General features: G+C 47.8%; 1 protein-coding gene across 1 annotated transcript in view; it reads right to left on the bottom strand.

Annotated features, from left to right (window-relative positions):
- Positions 1 to 19,760, bottom strand: part of GATD1 (glutamine amidotransferase class 1 domain containing 1) — a 47,328-nt gene that overhangs the window by 11,526 nt on the left and 16,042 nt on the right. Inside the window, exon 5 of the mRNA XM_063944778.1 lies at positions 10,593 to 10,687. Within this exon, the coding sequence (XP_063800848.1) occupies positions 10,593 to 10,687 (95 nt within the window). The remainder of the gene's footprint in view (positions 1 to 10,592; positions 10,688 to 19,760) is intronic.

Genomic DNA, 19,760 nt, shown 5'->3' with positions numbered 1-19,760 from the left:
TGTGGGGTGTTGTGCTGTGCCTGATGCCATATAAATTGCCTTGAGCTATGTCTCAATGTTGTACTGTCAGCTGGCTCCTTCAAGGATACAGCCACGGGAACAGACAGTACCAATTTCTTAGATAGTCTGGATACAGAAGTATCGGCCAACGGGGGTTTTTCCCAGACCTTCCTATCCTCAGCTGGAAGGGGAAAGGTAGATAAAAACCTCTGGAGGAATTTTACATTTTTTATCAGGGGTTAACCAGGCCTCCCTGGCCAGGGAGTTTAACTCTTTAGACACCAGAAAGATAGCTGAACTTCTGGGTCTAACATTAAAGTATAACTACTCATCTGGTTCCACCTCCTGATCCGGTATGTGGAGGACCTCACGTACAGCAAAAATCAGAGCCTCCACCCCAGGGGATAGAGAGCTGTCCTCGTCCATATCATCATCGTCCCCATCTGGCTGTTCAGAATCAGACTGGAAAACCTGTGGCAGTAAGTGGTTATGTGAAGCCACTAGAGGGGGCTGAGAAGCCTTCTCGGAATCTGCTGCTTTAGCCACACAATCAATGGAGTGTTTCAACACCTGTCTCTCTCTTTTAGCTGCCGCTAGTTCAGAATTTGCATTTTGAATCATGCTCTTAAAGCTATCTAACCATTCAGGTGCCTGTGGGCTGTGCCCTTGAGGAGATAAGGAACATTGCTCACACATGAGTGACCCCGCTGAAGACGGGGTATAATTACAAGTAGAACACATAACCATGTCCACAGATATTGTAAAGGAAACTACAGCGTAGCCCCCTTGACCAGCAACCCACACAGAGAGCCCCTGGAGTATCACTGAGGAGCGGACCCAGCACACAGAACACAGCAGCACAATGTGTGGAATATAAGTGTATGTGATACAAGTGCGGTGGCGCTACCGCTGGTGTGCTCCCCCGGGGGAAACGGTGTAACACTCCCGCACCTGGTCTTCGGCATCTGTTAGAGCAAGCATTCCCAACCACGGTCCTCAAGGCACACGAACAGTGCAGGTTTTAGTGATATCCAGGCTGCAGCACAGATGGTTAAATCAAAATAACTGAGCTACTAATTAAGTCACCTGTGCTGAAGCCTGGATATCACTAAAACCTGCACTGTTGGTGTGCCTTGAGGACCGTGGTTGGGAATGCCTGTGTTAGAGGGTGGCGGTTAGCTGCTGGCGTGGGCACACATACTGACGATGAGTGATCAGCACCTCAGGAGCTCATTGTCCTGTCAGCTGGAATTACAAACCATTAACCCTCAAGAGGTTGGTTCGGTCCCCCCTATAAGTCCCACAAAGCAGGTAGTCTTGTCTGCCAAGCGGAGCTACCTGAAAACAATAAACTAAATTAAGTTTAAAGAAAATATAAGATTTTAAACCTACCGGTAAATCTTTTTCTCGTAGTCGTAGAGGATGCTGGGACTCCGTAAGGACCATGGGGATAGACGGGCTCCGCAGGAGACATGGGCACTTTAAGAAAGACTTTGGATCTGGGTGTGCACTGGCTCCTCCCTCTATGCCCCTCCTCCAGACCTCAGTTAGAGAAACTGTGCCCAGAGGAGACGGACAGTACGGGGAAAGGATTTTAGTTAATCTAAGGGCAAGATTCATACCAGCCACACCAATCACACCGTATAACCTGTGATATACAATCTAGTTAACAGTATGAACAACAACATATCATCGGTCCATAACCGACGAAACTATAACATAACCCTAATGAAAGCAACAACTATATACAAGTCTTGCAGAAATAGTCCGCACTTGGGACGGGCGCCCAGCATCCACTACGGACTACGAGAAAAAGATTTACCGGTAGGTTTAAAATCTTATTTTCTCTAACGTCCTAGAGGATGCTGGGACTCCGTAAGGACCATGGGGATTATACCAAAGCTCCCAAACGGGCGGGAGAGTGCGGATGACTCTGCAGCACCGAATGAGCAAACAGGAGGTCCTCCTCAGCCAGGGTATCAAACTTATAGAACTTTGCAAAGGTGTTTGACCCCGACCAAGTAGCAGCTCGGCACAGCTGTAGTGCCGAGACCCCTCGGGCAGACGCCCAAGACGAGCCCACCTTCCTAGTGGAATGGGCCTTAACCGATTTTGGTAACGGCAATCCTGCCGTAGAATACGCCTGCTGAATCGTGTTACAGATCCAGCGAGCTATAGTCTGCTGTGAAGCAGGGCCGCCAACATATAGGACAAACAGTGCTTCTGTTTTTCTGATCCTAGCCGTTCTGGCCACGTAAATCTTCAAAGCCCAGACCACATCAAGGGACTCGGAATCCTCCAAGTCCCGTGTAGCCACAGGCACGACAATAGGTTGGTTCATATGAAAGGATGAGACCACCTTAGGTAGGAATTGAGGACGGGTCCGCAATTCCGCTGTATCCATATGGAAAACCAGATAGGGGCTTTTATGTGATAAAGCCGCCAATTCCGAAACTCGCCTAGCCGAAGCCAAGGCTAACAACATGACCACCTTCCAAGTGAGATATTTCAACTCCACTGTTTGAAGTGGTTCAAACCAATGTGACTTAAGAACACTTAACACCACGTTAAGGTCCCAAGGTGCCACCGGAGGCCCAAAAGGAGGCTGAATATGCAGTACTCCCTTCACAAAAGTCTGTACTTCAGGCAGAGAGGCCAATTCCTTTTGAAAGAAAATGGATAAGGCCGAAATCTGAACTTTAATGGAGCCTAACTTTAGGCCCAAATTCACTCCAGTCTGTAGGAAGTGAAGAAAACGGCCTAGATGGAATTCTTCCGTAGGAGCATTCCTGGCCTCGCACCAAGAAACATATTTTCGCCATATCCGGTGATAATGTTTAAATGTCACGCCCTTCCTAGCCTGTATTAGCGTAGGAATGACCTCATCCGGAATACCTTTTTCCGCTAGGATCCGGCGTTCAACCGCCATGCCATCAAACGCAGCCGCGGTAAGTCTTGGAACAGACACGGACCCTGTTGCAACAGGTCCTGTCTTAGAGGAAGAGGCCACGGATCTTCTGTGAGCATTTCCTGCAGATCCGGATACCAGGTCCTTCGTGGCCAATCCGAAACAATGAGTATTGTTCTCACTCCTCTTTTTCTTATTATTCTCAACACCTTGGGTATGAGAGGAAGGAGGAGGAAATACATAGACCGACTGGAACACCCACGGTGTCACTAGGGCATCCACAGCTACTGCCTGAGGATCTCTTGACCTGGCGCAATACCTTTGTAGCTTTTTGTTGAGATGGGACGCCATCATGTCTATTTGGGGCAATCCCCACCGACTTGCAATCTGTGCGAAGACTTCCTGATGAAGTCCCCACTCTCCTGGATGCAGGTCGTGTCGGCTGAGGAAGTCTGCTTCCCAGTTGTCCACTCCCGGAATGAACACTGCTGACAGTGCACTTACATGATTCTCCGCCCAGCGAAGAATTCTGGTGGCTTCCGCCATCGCCACTCTGCTCCTTGTGCAGCCTTGGCGGTTTACATGAGCTACTGCGGTGACGTTGTCCGACTGAATCAGCACCGGTCGGTCGCGAAGTAAGGTCTCCGCTTGACGTAGGGCGTTGAATATGGCCCTCAGTTCCAGGATGTTGATGTGAAGACCAGTCTCTTGACCTGACCAAAGGCCTTGGAAATTTCTTCCCTGTGTGACTGCTCCCCAACCGCGGGGGCTCGCGTCCGTGGTCACCAGGATCCAATCCTGAAGGCCGAACCTGCGGCCCTCTAGAAGGTGAGCACTCTGCAGCCACCACAGGAGAGAAGACCTGGCCCTGGGGGACAGGGTGATCCGCTGATGCATGTGCAGATGTGACCCGGACCATTTGTCCAATAGGTCCCACTGGAAAGTCCTTGCATGGAACCTGCCGAAGGGAATGGCTTCGTATGTCGCCACCATTTTTCCCAGGACTTGAGTGCAATGATGCACTGACACTTGTTTCGGCTTCAACAGGTTCTTGACTAGAGTCATGAGTTCCTACGCTCTCTCTTCCGGAAGAAAAACCCTTTTCTGGTCTGTGTCCAGAATCATGCCCAAGAAGGACAGGCGAGTCGCAGGATTCAGATGCGACTTTGGAATATTGAGAATCCAGCCGTGTCGCTGTAACACCTTCAGTGAAAGGGATACGCTGTTCTGCAACTTCTCCCGTGATCTCGCTTTTATGAGGAGATCGTCCAAGTATGGGATAATTGTGACACCCTGCTTTCGCAGGAGCACCATCATTTCCGCCATTACCTTGGTGAAAATTCTCGGGGCCGTGGAAAGCCCAAACGGCAACGTCTGAAATTGGTAATGACAATCCTGTAACGCAAATCTCAGGTACGCCTGATGAGGAGGATATATGGGAACATGCAGGTATGCATCCTTTATGTCCAGCGATACCATAAAATCCCCCCTTCCAGGCTGGCGATGACCGTTCTGAGCGATTCCATCTTGAACCGTTTTAAGTAAAGGTTCAGGGATTTTAAATTCAAAATGGGTCTGACCGAACCGTCCGGTTTCGGGACTACAAACAGGGTTGAGTAGTACCCCTTCCCCCTCTGAAGCAGGGGAACCTTGGCCACCACTTGTTGAAGACACAATTTTTTAATCGCCTGTAACACTATCTCCCTTTCCAGGGGAGAAGTTGGTAGCGCCGATTTGAAAAACCGGCGAGAAGGCACCTCTTCGAATTGCAGCCTGTATCCCTGGGAAACAATATCCATTGCCCAGGGATCTACCTGTGATTGAACTCAGATGTGGCTGAAAAGTCGAAGACGTGCCCCCACTGGAGCGGACTCCCTCAGGGGAGCCCCAGCGTCATGCGGTGGATTTTGCAGAGGCCGGGGAGGACTTCTGTTCCTGGGAACTAGCTGTGTTGTGCAGCTTTTTTCCTCTGCCTTTACCCCTGGCAAGAAAGGACGATCCACGTACTCTTTTGCTTTTATTTAAACGAAAGGACTGCATTTGATAATGAGGCGCTTTCTTAGATTGTGAGGGAACATAAGGCAAAAAATTTGATTTACCTGCCGTAGCTGTGGAGACGAGGTCCGAGAGGCCCTCTCCAAACAATTCCTCACCCTTGTACGGCAAAAACTCCATATGCCTCTTTGAGTCGGCATCCCCCGTCCACTGTCGGGTCCATAAGATTCGCCTAGCAGAAATTGACATAGCGTTTATTCTGGAACCCAGTAAACTAATGTCTCTTTGAGCAGCCCTCATATATAAGACAGCATCTTTTATATGCCCTAGGGTCATTAAAATGGTCTCAATATCCGCTGATAAAGAATCTTTCCATGCTGCTACAGCACTACAAACCCAGGCCGACGCAATTGCCGACCTGAGCAACGTACTAGAATGAGTGTAAATGGACTTCAAGGGGTTGCGGTCAGCAGGATCCTTGAGGGTAGCCGTATCTTGGGACGGGAGCGCTATCTTTTTTGATAAGCGTGTCAAAGCTTTGTCTACCCTAGGGGAGGATTCCCACCGTATTCTGTCCTGTGACGGGAAAGGATACGCTGTTAGAATCCTTTTGGGAATCTGCAGTTTTTTGTCTGGAGTTTCCCATGCTTTTTCGCATAATTCGTTCAGCTCATGTGAGGAGGGAAAGGGGACCTCAGGTTTCTTTCCCTTATACATGTGTACCCTCGTGTCAGGGACAGGGGGTTCCTCAGTAATATGCAAAACATCTTTAATTGCGATAATCATTTACCGAATACATTTAGTCACCCTTGGCTGCAATTTTGCATTATCGTAGTCGACACTGGAGTCTGAATCCGTGTCGGTATCTGTGTCAACTATTTGGGATAGTGGGCGCTTCCGAGACTCCGAAGGTCCCGGAGACATAGGGACAGACATGGGTTGACTCCCTGACTGTACCCTAGCTTCAGCTTTGTCTAATCTTTTGTGCAATAAATTAACATTAGCACTTAAAACATTCCACATATCCATCCAGTCAGGTGTCGGCGCTGCCGACGGAGACCCAATATTCATACTCTCCCCCTCCTCCTTAGGTGAGCCTTCAACCTCAGATATGTCGACACACGCGTACCCACACACACACACACACACACACACACACACACACACACACACACACACACACACACACACACACGGAAGCTCTTTTCTGAAGACAGGTTCCCCACCAGGCCCTTTGGAGAGACAGAGAGAGAGTATGCCAGCACACACCCCAGCGCTATATGACCCAGGAAAAAACACAGAATGTTTACCAAGTAGCGCTTATGTATAATGTATATGCGCCAATTATGTGCCCCCCCTCTACTTTAAAACCCTCTTTCACAGTGTGTCAAGCAGGGGAGAGTCCGGGGAGCTTCCTCTCAGCGGTGCTGTGGAGAAAAAATGGCGCTGGTGAGTGCTGAGGGAGAAGCCCCGCCCCCTCGGTGGCGAGCTTCTGTCCCGCTCAAATTTACTAATAACATGGCGGGGGCTCTTTTTATACATGTACAGTGCCCAGCTGTACATGTATATATGTGTATTTGCCACCTGAGGTGCTTATTGCTGCCCAGGGCGCCCCCCCTGCGCCCTTACAGTGACCGGAGTGTGTGAGGTGGATGGGAGCAATGGCGCACCGCTTCACTGCTGTGCGTTACCTCTTATGAAGATCATGTCTTCTGCCGCCTCTGAAGTCTTTTCCGCACATACTCACCCGGCTTCTTTCTTCCGGCTCTGCGAGGAGGACGGCGGCTCGGATCTGAGACGGACGGCGAGGGCGAGACCTGCGTACCGATCCCTCTGGAGCTAATGGTGTCCAGTAGCCTAAGAAACAGAGCCCTGAAACTCAGAGAAGTGGGTCTGTTTCTCTCTCCTCAGTCCCTCGATGCAGGGAGTCTGTTGCCAGCAGGCTCCCTGAAAATAAAAACCTACTAAAATACTTTCTTTTACAGGAAACTCAGGAGAGCTCCCTGAAAGCACCCAGTCGCCACTGGGCACAGTATCAAACTGAGGTCAGGAGGAGGGGCATAGAGGGAGGAGCCAGTGCACACCCAGATCCAAAGTCTTTCTTAAAGTGCCCATGTCTCCTGCGGAGCCCGTCTATCCCCATGGTCCTTACGGAGTCCCAGCATCCTCTAGGACGTTAGAGAAAACTCTGGAGCTCCAAATGCAAAAAGAAATGCAGTCATATACAACACAAGTCACAAGGGGGTGTTTCTCCACATATGAACAAAAAGAACCTAAAGAATATTAAGATAAAAATGGCAGCTTGTTTCCAAGTCACATGAATATCACTACCTGCGTGATGCAGTGCCATGTTCTCCATATTGACCACTAACTGATAAACATTATTAGAGATCAAACCATCAACACATGTCAGAGATTAGGATATAGGGGTATATGCAATTCACGGCGAATCGCGGCAATTTTTCGCCGTTTTTTAATTCGACTAAATTCGCCAGGTGAATTCCGGAAGGTGGCTTCCGGAATTCACCATATTCAATGAAAAACGGATTCGCCAGAGTCGCGGGCGAAAATCGGCTGATTTGGCGGATTTTGCCGCGATTTTAAAAAACGGTAAAAAACGTGAAAAACCCGAAAAAAAAAATGGCGTGGGGTCCCCCCTCCAAAGCATAACCAGCCTCGGGCTCATCGAGCTGGTCCTGGTTCTAAAAATCCGGGGAAAAATTGGCCAGGGATCCCCCGTATTTTTAAAACCAGCACCGGGCTCTGCGCCTGGTGCTGGTGCCAAAAATACGGGGGACAAAAAGAGTAGGGGTCCCCCGTATTTTTAACACCAGCATCGGGCTCCACTAGCTGGACAGATAATGCCACAGCCGGGGGTCACTTTTATGCCGTGCCCTGCGGCCGTGGCATTAAATATCCAACTAGTCACCCCTGGCCGGGGTACCCTGGGGGAGTGGGGACCCCTTCAATCAAGGGGTCCCCCCCCCCCAGCCACCCAAGGGCCAGGGGTGAAGCCCGAGGCTGTCCCCCCCCATCCAATGGGCTGCGGATGGGGGGGCTGATAGCCTTTTGTGATAATAAAAAGATATTGTTTTTTCCAGTAGTACTACAAGTCCCAGCAAGCCTCCCCCGCAAGCTGGTACTTGGAGAACCACAAGTACCAGCATGCGGGAGAAAAACGGGCCCGCTGATACCTGTAGTACTACTGGGAAAAAAATACCCCAAAAAAAAACAGGACACACACACCGTGACAGTAAAACTTTATTACACACTACCGACACACACATACTTACCTATGTTGACACGCCGACTGCCACGGTCTCCGACGATCCGAGGGTACCTGTGAAAAAATGATACTCACCTTCCAGCGTCCAGAGATAAATCCACGTCCAGAGAGATAAATCCACGTACTTGTAAAAAAAAAAAAAGAAAACGCAAATACCCGCTCCATACCGGACTAGAAAGGGGTCCAATGCTTTCACATCAGACCCCTTTCTCCCGAATGCCGGGACATCACGTGACTCCTGTCACTGAAGTCCCTTCAGCCAATCAGGAAGCGCTACTTCCGTGGCGCACACCTGATTGGCTGTGCGCTGTCTGTACTGTGACAGCACATCGCAAAGCCGCTCCATTACTTTCAATGGTGGGAACTTTGCGGGTAGCGGTGGGGTCACCCGCCGGTCAGCCGCTGACCGGCGGGTGACCTTACCGCTAGCCGCTAAGTTCCCACCATTGAAAGTAATGGAGCGGCTTTGCGATGTGCTGTCACAGTACAGACAGCGCACAGCCAATCAGGTGAGCGCAACGAAGTTGCGCTTCCTGATTGGCTTAGAGACCTTTCTGTGACAGCTGTCACTGACAGGTCTCATTCGTGGAAAGGTGTCCCATGTGTCAGCATGGGACCCCTTTCTAGTCCGGCATGGAGCGGGTGTTCGGTTTGTTTTTTTGCCAAGTACGTGGATTTATCTCTGGACCATGGCTGAGGTGAGTATATTGATCTTTTCTTTTCAGGTATCCGTGGATTCTACATGGAGAAGAGGACCGATGTCGGCGTGTGAACATAGGTAAGTATGTGTGTGTCGACGTATGAAATAAAGTTTTACTGTCGACGGTGTGTGTCCTGTTTTTATTTGGGTATTTTTTTCCCAGTAGTACTACAGGTACCAGCGGGCCCGTTTTTCTCCCGCATGCTGGTACTTGTGGTTCTCCAAGTACCAGCTTGCGGGGGAGGCTTGCTGGGACTTGTAGTACTACTGGAAAAAACAATATCTTTTTATTATCACAAAAGGCTATCAGCCCCCCCATCCGCAGCCCATTGGATGGGGGGGGGGGACAGCCTCGGGCTTCACCCCTGGCCCTTGGGTGGCTGGGGGGGGGGGGACCCCTTGATTGAAGGGGTCCCCACTCCCCCAGGGTACCCCGGCCAGGGGTGACTAGTTGGATATTTAATGCCACGGCCGCAGGGCACGGCATAAAAGTGACCCCCGGCTGTGGCATTATCTGTCCAGCTAGTGGAGCCCGATGCTGGTGTTAAAAATACGGGGGACCCCTACTCTTTTTGTCCCCCGTATTTTTGGCACCAGCACCAGGCGCAGAGCCCGGTGCTGGTTTTAAAAATACGGGGGATCCCCTGTCAATTTTTTCCCCGCATTTCTAGAACCAGGACCAGCTCGAAGAGCCCGAGGCTGGTTATGCTTTGGAGGGGGGACCCCACGCCATTTTTTTTTATGATTTCACCGTTCCAGCATAAAAAAAAAATAAAAATAATATTTTAAAAAATATATAAATAATATTTGTGCCTCCAAAAAAAAAAAAAAAAGTACCTAATCCCTTCTAATATAAATAGATCTGCTATTCCCCCCAAAAAAAAAAAACACAAAAAAAAACATGTTTAAAATTTTTTTATTTGTTTTCACCCTCCAAAGTGTGGCGGATTGAAAATGACGAATTTGCTGTCTAAAAGCACTGCTGTCGAATTTCCAAACTTGAATTGAATATGCTTTGGTCGAATTGCAGCACTTGTATCATTGCAGAAAAGTCGAATTTGCAAAAATTCGAATTTCAAAAAGTCGAATTTTGAAAGTCCGTTTTTTGGTCGGAAAGCACTGAATTGCATAGGCGATTTTTTTTTTTGGTCGAAAATGACCCGAAATTCGACAATTTCGGGAATTCGACCGCAATTGCATATACCTAATAGCATCTACCTCACTGCTGTACACCATAGGGGTTATGTCTGAGGATGACAGGCCACTAACTGGAGGCTGGCAGACTGCTGGCCATACCATGGAAGCTTCACACATGCTAACATTTATCCAAATTACACATATCTTTTAGTAGAATGTATCCTTAGAATGTAAGCTCTCACGAGTAGGGCCCTCTTCCCTCATGTGCTTATACTTTTCTTACTTTAATAATCCTCAACCGCCCAGATCCCACAGTTTTTTGACCACCTGGAACTTATCTCTATGTTTACTGGTGTAGTTATGCTTAGCTGCCCTGTACTTGTCCTATATTGTATTCAACTGTAAGTCACTGTTTTCCTATTTTTTATGTGCATTTGTACTCTGTAATCGGGCGCTGCGGAACCCTTGTGGCGCCATATAAATAAAGGATAATAATAATAATAATAATAGTAACATATCTCTTGTTTTGTTGATTGAGATTAGTGGGTAGAATGTGTTTAACTCACCCCAGTTAAGCTGTAGTCCTGAAATATCCAGGATTTATCTTCATTGGTGACACAACAGAGGGCAGTCACCCCATGACCAATGGCACAAACGGGTTCTATAGCGAAAATAGAAATTAGAAACCAATAAAGAGAAATTAAATGTTTCTTTTTTTAATCTGAAAAAACAACAACATGTATTCTTGGTTATCTAGCAAATGAGCTGTGATAAATAAGTGGTATGGCAGCTCTTAGCAATGAGAACAGACTCTCAGAGTTAAAATGATATTAATAATTCTGTACAAAGATATGCAATGAGAACACAAGAGCATACATAGGGCCAGAGTTGCGCACTATTGCACAGCCGCAAGGAAGCAGCTGTGCAATACCGTACAGCTATTAGACTAATGCAGCAGGAGGCGTCTGGTATAAATAGACGCCTCCTGACTGCTTCCATGATCTGCTGGTGTATCTCAAAACGCACGTTACCTCCAGATTACTCAGGATGGCCATCTTTGACCAACAGCTGAGGTCAGTAAATCTGCATCCCCAGGCGCAGACACAGACATCAGCACTCCCACAAACGCCCTGTCTGTCTGTCAATCAGGCTGGAGTTTAGGGGGTACTACATGCAAGGACACAGGACCTGTTCTGCACATGCGCAGTATCAGATTACTGGTTTGGAATGCATAATGAATATTGACCAGCTTTAGAAAATAATCGTTAGGAGAAATACCGTTATCAACTGTAAGTCTACCATAAGTCCACAGGAGAACATTGGGATATGAGGTAGCGACAGCGGATTGGCACCAAACGATCAAAGCTTTTCAGCCTCCCAGAATGCAACGGGCCCATCTCCTATATATTTGCCTCGTCTGTGCCTGGCCCTCTAACGCTGGGTGGAGTCACAGCGGTGGGCGGAGTCACAGAGCCCGTCACATGTACAGCGTCTGAGCTCGCGTTACAGGGCCAGGCACATTATATAGGAGATTGTCCTACGTCACAGTGGTACCTAATGGTGTTCATTCCTCCTCACACCGGCTGTAATTCTCTGAGGCTTTCTCCAGCCCTAAGCTGGATTCCCCCACTGGCCTGGGAGATGGCAATTCATCAGCCGCAGAGACAGCCCCTCCACACCCGGGTCCCGCCTGCAGTAAGGATCACGAAAACCGGGCGCTGCAGGCGGGGCTTTTCTCAGTGTCGGCTTCTCCTATCTCTACAGCCGGGAGAGCGCACTGCTCGGGGCTCTGTGGCCGGGTCCTGTCTGGGTCCTCCCGCCGACTCCTCACAGACGGGATTCTGTTACCACCGCAGATCCTTGGCTCAGTGACACAGACGCCGGCCTCCAGACCTCTCCCGCCGCCCTGTGGCTACATGTCCCCGCCACATTGGAGCTGCAGCCGAAGCCTGAGGGTCTGCTCACGATGCTGCTGTCGGTGTGTTTAGGAGCTGCTGTCGGTGGGCAGGCCAAGCAGAATGCAGCAACTATAGGTCAGTGTTCCCATGCCTGCCCCCATCCCACCTATCCCAGTGCCCACACCTATCCCGTGCCCACACCTCTCCCAGTGCCCACACCTCCCCTGTGCCCACACCTATCCCATTGCCCACACCTATCCCAGCGCCCACACCTATTACGTGCCCACACCTAGTCCAGCACCCACACCTATCACGTGCCCACACCTATCCCAGCGCCCACACCTATCCCAGTGCCTACACCTATCCCAGCACCCACACCTATCACGTGCCCACACCTATCCCAGCACCCACACCTATCATGTGCCCACACCTATCCCACCGCCCACACCTATCACGTGCCCACACCTATCCCAGCGCCCACACCTATCACGTGCCAACACTTATCCCAGCGCCCACATCTATCACGTGCCCACACCTATCCCAGCGCCCACACCTATCCCGTGCCCACACCTCTCCCAGACCCCACACCTGTCCCAGTGCCCACACCTGTCCAGTGAGGAAGATGGGGCCCCAAATTGGTGTCTTGCCTAGAGCCCCATGAGATCTACATCCGCCTCTGCTCTGACTCCCCGCCCGCGGCGCTGGGGGAACAACAACAACTGCTGCCGCCACCATACACATTTATGAGGGACGGGTGGTGCAGCAGATGGCTTTCATAGCCCTCCCTGCACCACTCACCCACCGAGCATGTGACTGCGCTGGCCACGCCCATTGGCCCTGGGAGGAGCGCGAGGCCCCGTCCACTCCTCCTGCATCTAAGGGGGCCGCGCAGATAGCGCATGCAGAGGGGACTGGTGCACCTGAGGCGTGTGGCCGTGCACAGCGCTCGCGTGCGTCACGTACTCACGTTTCTCACCTGAAGGATCAGACAGTGTACAGACAGGAATAAAAAAACACAGCAGTGTAAATTCCTGGCGCAAACAGTTGTCAGCCCAATCTAGATCCTCAACAGATCTGTCCAAATAACAGATCAAAACAATATTCAAGGAAAAAACAATGAGAGGATAGATCAAAGGCGATAACAAAATGGAATAAATTTTGATATACGTCACATGTTATGATGTCCTTTTGGATATTCACTCATGATATCCAGATGTCAAACATGAAAAAAAGAGAGATGGTACACATACATGGGTGGTATTGCTTTAAACACTGATTGAACAACCTATAAGTGTCCAGAAAGAGGAAGCCTAAAGTGTCGGACCCAATTTGATAGTAGATGAGGATAGTATCTCGCCACCACTCTACCGATATTTGTGGACGTACCGAAACTTACATCAGAATATGTAAGAACAGGTGTATAAAGGTATCTTTAAAATGCTGTATCCCACGTGATGTAAGACAGAAAGAAAACTACTTCAGAAGACGTACCCCACTCACTTTGGAGGGGGATTGTTTCCACGTATAAAGGTATCTTTCAAGCCAGGATCAGGAATGACATCCACGATAATTTAAAAGGTTTTATTAAAAATTCATAAAACAGCAATCTGATGTTTTTCTATGTGGTTTCTACTCTCTGGTTTGTACAGAACATGCAGGTCAGAAGTAATAGACAAAAATGATGTAATCCGGTTTTACACCAGTACTGTCATGTTAGACATACTCCAAAAGTGGTGTCCCATAAAAAGAACAAAAAAATTAAATAAAAGAATGATGAAAACTCACTACCTGGTTTCACCAACGACGTTTCGACCTCCTGGGTCTTTTTCAAGGTGCATATCCAGGTAGTGATGGCATCGGTATTTATGCTCCAGAGCTTTCACAAACACATTTGCAATTGCGTACAACAGGCAACAATGCCTGTTGTACGCAATTGCAACTGTGTTTGTGAAAGCTCTGGAGCATAAATACCGATGCCATCACTACCTGGATATGCACCTTGAAAAAGACCCAGGAGGTCGAAACGTCGTTGGTGAAACCAGGTAGTGAGTTTTCATCATTCTTTTATTTAATTTTTTTGTTCTTTTTATGGGACACCACTTTTGGAGTATGTCTAACATGACAGTACTGGTGTAAAACCGGATTACATCATTTTTGTCTATTACTTCTGACCTGCATGTTCTGTACAAACCAGAGAGTAGAAACCACATAGAAAAACATCAGATTGCTGTTTTATGAATTTTTTATAAAACCTTTTAAATTATCGTGGATGTCATTCCTGATCCTGGCTTGAAAGATACCTTTATACGTGGAAACAATCCCCCTCCAAAGTGAGTGGGGTACGTCTTCTGAAGTAGTTTTCTTTCTGTCTTACATCACGTGGGATACAGCATTTTAAAGATACCTTTATACACCTGTTCTTACATATTCTGATGTAAGTTTCGGTACGTCCACAAATATCGGTAGAGTGGTGGCGAGATACTATCCTCATCTACTATCAAATTGGGTCCGACACTTTAGGCTTCCTCTTTCTGGACACTTATAGGTTGTTCAATCAGTGTTTAAAGCAATACCACCCATGTATGTGTACCATCTCTCTTTTTTTCATGTTTGACATCTGGATATCATGAGACAATTGAAAGAGTGAATATCCAAAAGGACATCATAACATGTGACGTATATCAAAATTTATTCCATTTTATCGCCTTTGATCTATCCTCTCATTGTTTTTTCCTTGAATAGTGTACAGACAGGACACAGCTGCCCCTGTTCCTCATTGTACCAGCACTCCCCTCTGTGTCTAATGACACCATATACCTCTTCATGCGGGTATGTCTATACCACATAGATCCTTATCCCTGTCCTATATATTGTTACACATACAATCACATAGTTATAGGTCCCTCACCCCCCCCCCCCCCGCATCCGCCCCCCCTCCACCCGCAGCATCTACAGACATCCTGCCTCATCTGAGCTCCCCCCAACCGCTACATTCTGCACACTGTGCCCTGCAGGCGCTGTTCACGCCATCGGACGCCCTTTCGTCATCCAATATTTAACCACTAACAAAACTAGCACCGCCATATAATACAAATATTGAACCCCAGAAAGACGTGCAGGGGTTAAGGGGGCGCAGTCCCTTCCGACGGTGTGAAGAGCGCCCATAGGGCGCGATGAAGCACCTAGTCCCTATATCCCTGCCTCAGGCAAAATCAGTTGTTTTCCAAAGCTCAAGGCAGGAGCATCATAGACAGCCCTAATCAGGTGAGAACACCACACATGCACACCGTTCCGTACAAGAAGGAACAGGTTAGTAAGTGAAAGGATCCTCAAGTCAGGTGCGTCAGAATGGGATCCCTGTGGACATAACTGTATTTCACCTATCACCGGTAAGTCTACCATAACAATTATTTCTCCTGCAGGGTTCACAGGTTATCCACAGGATAACATTGGGATGTTCCAAAGCAATTTAGTGGTGGGGACGCTCTTGATTGGACAGGAGAATCCTTCGCCCGAATTCAGCGTCCTGAGAGGCAAAGGTATCAAAGACATAATGTCTAATGAATGTGTTAATGGAAGACCATGTGGCTGCCTTACATATCTGTTCTGCTGAAGCACCACGCTGTGCTGCCCATGACAGACCTACCTTACGAGTAGAGTGAGCAGAGACATTAGCGGGAATCAGGAGATCAGCTTGAGAACATGCTTCCGAAATAGTAATTCGAAGCCAACTCGCCAGTGTCTGCTTATCAGCAGGCCACCCCCAGTCCATAGAGAATGAAGAGAGTGTCTGTTTTCTGACGGCACCGGCACGATCCACATAGATCCTTATAGCACAGACTACGTCCAACGATGCATCTCCTGCAGAAAGGTCCGGCCCTTGAAAGGCCGGGACTACAATTTCTTCGTTAAGGTGGAATTTAGACACCACCTTCGGAAGATACCCAGATTTGGATCTGAGAACAGCTCTATCTAGATAAAAAAAAAAAAAAAATAATCAGAAAAGGAGGGAGACACAACAATGCATCTAAATCTGAAACTCTTCTAGCTGAAGCAATAGCCAGTAGAAAGTGAACTTTAGCTGTCAACCATTTAAGATCCACTCGTTTTAGTGGTTCAAATGGGGTAACTTGAAGGGCCTTTAGGACTAAACTTAAGCCCCAAGGCACTGTAGGAGGAACAAAAGGAGGTTGAATGTGCAGCATTCTGTGGTAAAAAGTGCGCACATCCTGTAGGTTAGCAATTTTCTTTTGGAACCATACAGTCAATGCTGAAACTTGCACTTTCAAGGAAGCAACTCTTAGACCTTTGTCCATTCCTGCCTTAAAGAAGATCAGGACTCTAGAAACTCTGAAAGACCTAGGGTCAATTTTCCAGTCACTGCACCATTCAAATTGAAATCAACCCGCTAATTGAGCCCGCACACGGCTCTCCACAGCTTCAACTTACCACGGCCTGATACACGCCGGGCGCATCAGCCGGCGGCTCTCAGCTGGAGCACTGCTTTCGATCTCCGTGCTATACTACTGACGCCCAGGACTCCGTTTGCCCTCACTGAGTGACTGCTGCTGGCCTCCGCTGTGAGGTCTAACACCCGTGACGAGGAATGTGTCCTTTGGAGATCCACGTACAGGTTATTAAAGATCACCATTTGCTCGGAACAGTGCTGTGGTAATTATAAGGCAGTCCTTGATTCAGCTATAATCATCCCAAAAAGTATAATATACCCATATATGTGCACAGCTATAAAAACGGACCCTGTCTACTTACTATCTCAGGAACCAGCACATGGGTAATTATACATCAATATCTGTAGAAGCTCTTCATTATAAGGCTGTGATTAATCCTTGCGGGACATTTTAATAATCACTGGGACGCCAGTGTGTGTTAATTTTATGTATTAAATATAACTAAATAGCCTTAATATATTGTGTGCTATACCGATTGTGGTTAATACTTAATAGCTATTTGTTGCAAACTACATGCTGCTTGTTCGTTTAAATTTTGTCATTTTTAAAGATTATTGAATATAAATTGATTTATATGTATCTTTGACGTTTAACTGAGTCAATTATTCTACATGACAGACTGCACACTATAGTTTGATATAATTTGATACAGTGTACATAAAGCGCGGAGTATATTTCTTCTCTTTGTTTTCCATATTGTTGGCAACCTAGCTAGTTGTCTTACTCAGCTGCTTTTGTTTCACTATTAACATACTAATTATTATCAGCGCCGGAAGATAAACAGTTAGGGACATTTGTCCTGTTCTGTTTTTTCTCACAATTCTTTTGCCATATTCGGTGATAAATGCGAGCGGAGGAAGGTTTCCTTGCTCTGAGCATTGTTTGAATTACCTGTTGTGAGAATCCTCTTGCTTTCAGGATGGAAGTCTCAAGAGCCACGCCGTCAAAGACAGTCCAGGTGCTTGTGATAGCAAGGACCGAGACAGTAGATCTGGACGTTGAGGGAGTAGGAATGGATCATCCATCGACATCCTCTGCAGATCTGTTTACCAATGTCTTCTGGGCCAAGCCGGAGCTATTAGTATCACGGCGCCCCTTCCTTATTTTGCCTTTCGTATTACCCTGGGTAACAGGGCGATTGGTGAAGACACATAAGCCAGACGAAAGTCCCATCTCACTAACAGAGCACCCACAAAGATTGCTTTGGGATCCTATGTTCTTGACCCGTATGCAGGAACTTTGTTGTTCTGACGTGACGCCATGAGATCTATCTCCGGTAACCCCCACTTGTTTACCAGAATTTGGAAGACCTCGGGTGTAAAGCCCATTCGTTTGCATAAATGGCGTGTCGACAGAGAAAATCTGCTTCCTAGTTTAGGACTCCCGGAATGAACACTGCGGACAAGGCTGGATGATGAAGTTCTGCCCACATTAACGTGCGACTTACCTCCTTCATTGCGCTTTGGCTGCGAGTTCCTCCCTGATGGTTGAGGTACGCTACTGCCGTTGTATTGTCTGAGCGGATTTGGACTGGTTTCCCCTGAAGGATGTCCTTTGCTTGAATAAGTGCCATATATATGGCCCGACGTTCCAATAGATTTATTGGCAGGCAACTTTCTTCCTTGATCCACTGCCCCTGGAAGCAACTCCTTCCTGACACCGCTCCCAAGCCCTGAAGGCTGGCATCCGTTGTCAGAATTTTCCAACCTGATATCCAAAAGGGTCTCCCTTTGTCCAGATGGGATGTCTGTAGCCACCAGGCTAATGACCTCCTTACTTCCAGAGGAAGGACCATAGTCTGCATTTTTATTGTCTGATGAAAACCATTCCATTTGGAAAGGATCAGACATTGCAAAGGCCTCAAGTGGAACTGAGCTTACTCCACTATGTCGAATATCGACACCATCAACCCCATCACACACAGTGCTGTGTGAATGGATACCCTTTGACTGTGTAGCAGCTCCTGAATCCTTGACTGCATTTTGGCTATTTTGTTCAGACGTAAAATTACTCTCTGAAGACCCGAATCCAACACAGCCCCCATGTGAATCATCCGTTGTGACGGAACAAGGGACAACTTTGCCCAATTTATGAGCCAACCATGTCTCTGTAAACAAGCAATTGTCTGTTGCAGATGACACTGAAGCAATTCCCGAGATTGTGCCAGGATTAGTAAGTCGTTGGGTATGGAAAAATCCTTATCCCCTGTTGACGGAGATAAGACGCCATTACCACCATAATTTTGGTGAACACTCTGGGAGCTGTGGCCAGTCCAAATGGTAGTGCCTGAAACTGAAAATGTTGCTGGAGGAAGCAAACCTAAGATAGCGCTGATGGGACAGTGCTATAAGAACATGTAGGTAAGCATCTTGGATATCCAGGGATACTATAAAATCCTCCGGCTCCATGGCCAAAATAATGGAACAAAGTCTCCATATGAAACAGAGGCACCCAAATGTATCTGTTCAGCACTTTGAGACCAAGTATGGGCCGGAACGACCCATTTGGCTTCTGGACTAGAAACAGGTTGGAATAAAAACCTTGTCCTCGTTGCGCAGTAGGAACTAGAATTATCACTCCTGACTGAAGCAACTTCTGAACTGCCTCTTGCAAAGCCCTGGCCTTCGTTTCCACTGAACATGGGATGGTACAAAAAAAACCTTTGAGGAGGGTGTTTCTTGAAAGCAAAAGCATAACCGTGAGATACCGCTTCTTGCACCCAGGCATCTGTGGTAGACTGCTGCCAGATCTGTGCAAACTGAAGAATCCGGCCTCCCACCCTGGGGTCCCCCAGGTGGAGGCCCGCACCATCAGGCTGATGGCTTATCTTCTGATTTGGAAGCCGGCCCTCTGGCAACCCAATGATTTTTAGTCTTACCAGACTTGTCAGATTGAGACTTTGCCATAACCCTTTCCTTTTGCTTTTCCTTTTCCTTGAGTCCGAAAAGCTGGAAATATAGGCTTAGATTTGTGTGTGGAAACTTCACTTTCTTGGAGCTTCTGACTCTAAAATACTGTTTAATTATTTACCAAAAAGAATATCTCCAGTAAAAGGCAAAGACTCCAGAGCAGGGCTGGCCAGACCGGTCCTCAAGATCTACCAACAGTTCATGTTTTCCAGGCCTCGTGGAGATCTGTAGAATTGTCAGTTAGGAATGTATGCAGCACATATAAATTAGTATGACTACACCTGTGCACCAGCTAGGTGGTCTGGAAAATGTGAACTGTTGGTAGATCTCGAGGACTGGTTTGGCCAGCTCTGCTCCAGAGCCTTCTTGGATTCTGAGTCCGCTGTTCATGTACGTATCCAAACCGCTCTGCGAGCTGCTACTGCTTAGGCTGATGCCCGAGAGGCAATTGTACCCAT

This window comes from Pseudophryne corroboree, chromosome 11 (genome assembly GCF_028390025.1).
Source record: "Pseudophryne corroboree isolate aPseCor3 chromosome 11, aPseCor3.hap2, whole genome shotgun sequence".
Classification (NCBI taxonomy): Eukaryota; Metazoa; Chordata; class Amphibia; order Anura; family Myobatrachidae; genus Pseudophryne; species Pseudophryne corroboree.
This window is presented reverse-complemented; position numbering and strand designations above follow the sequence as displayed.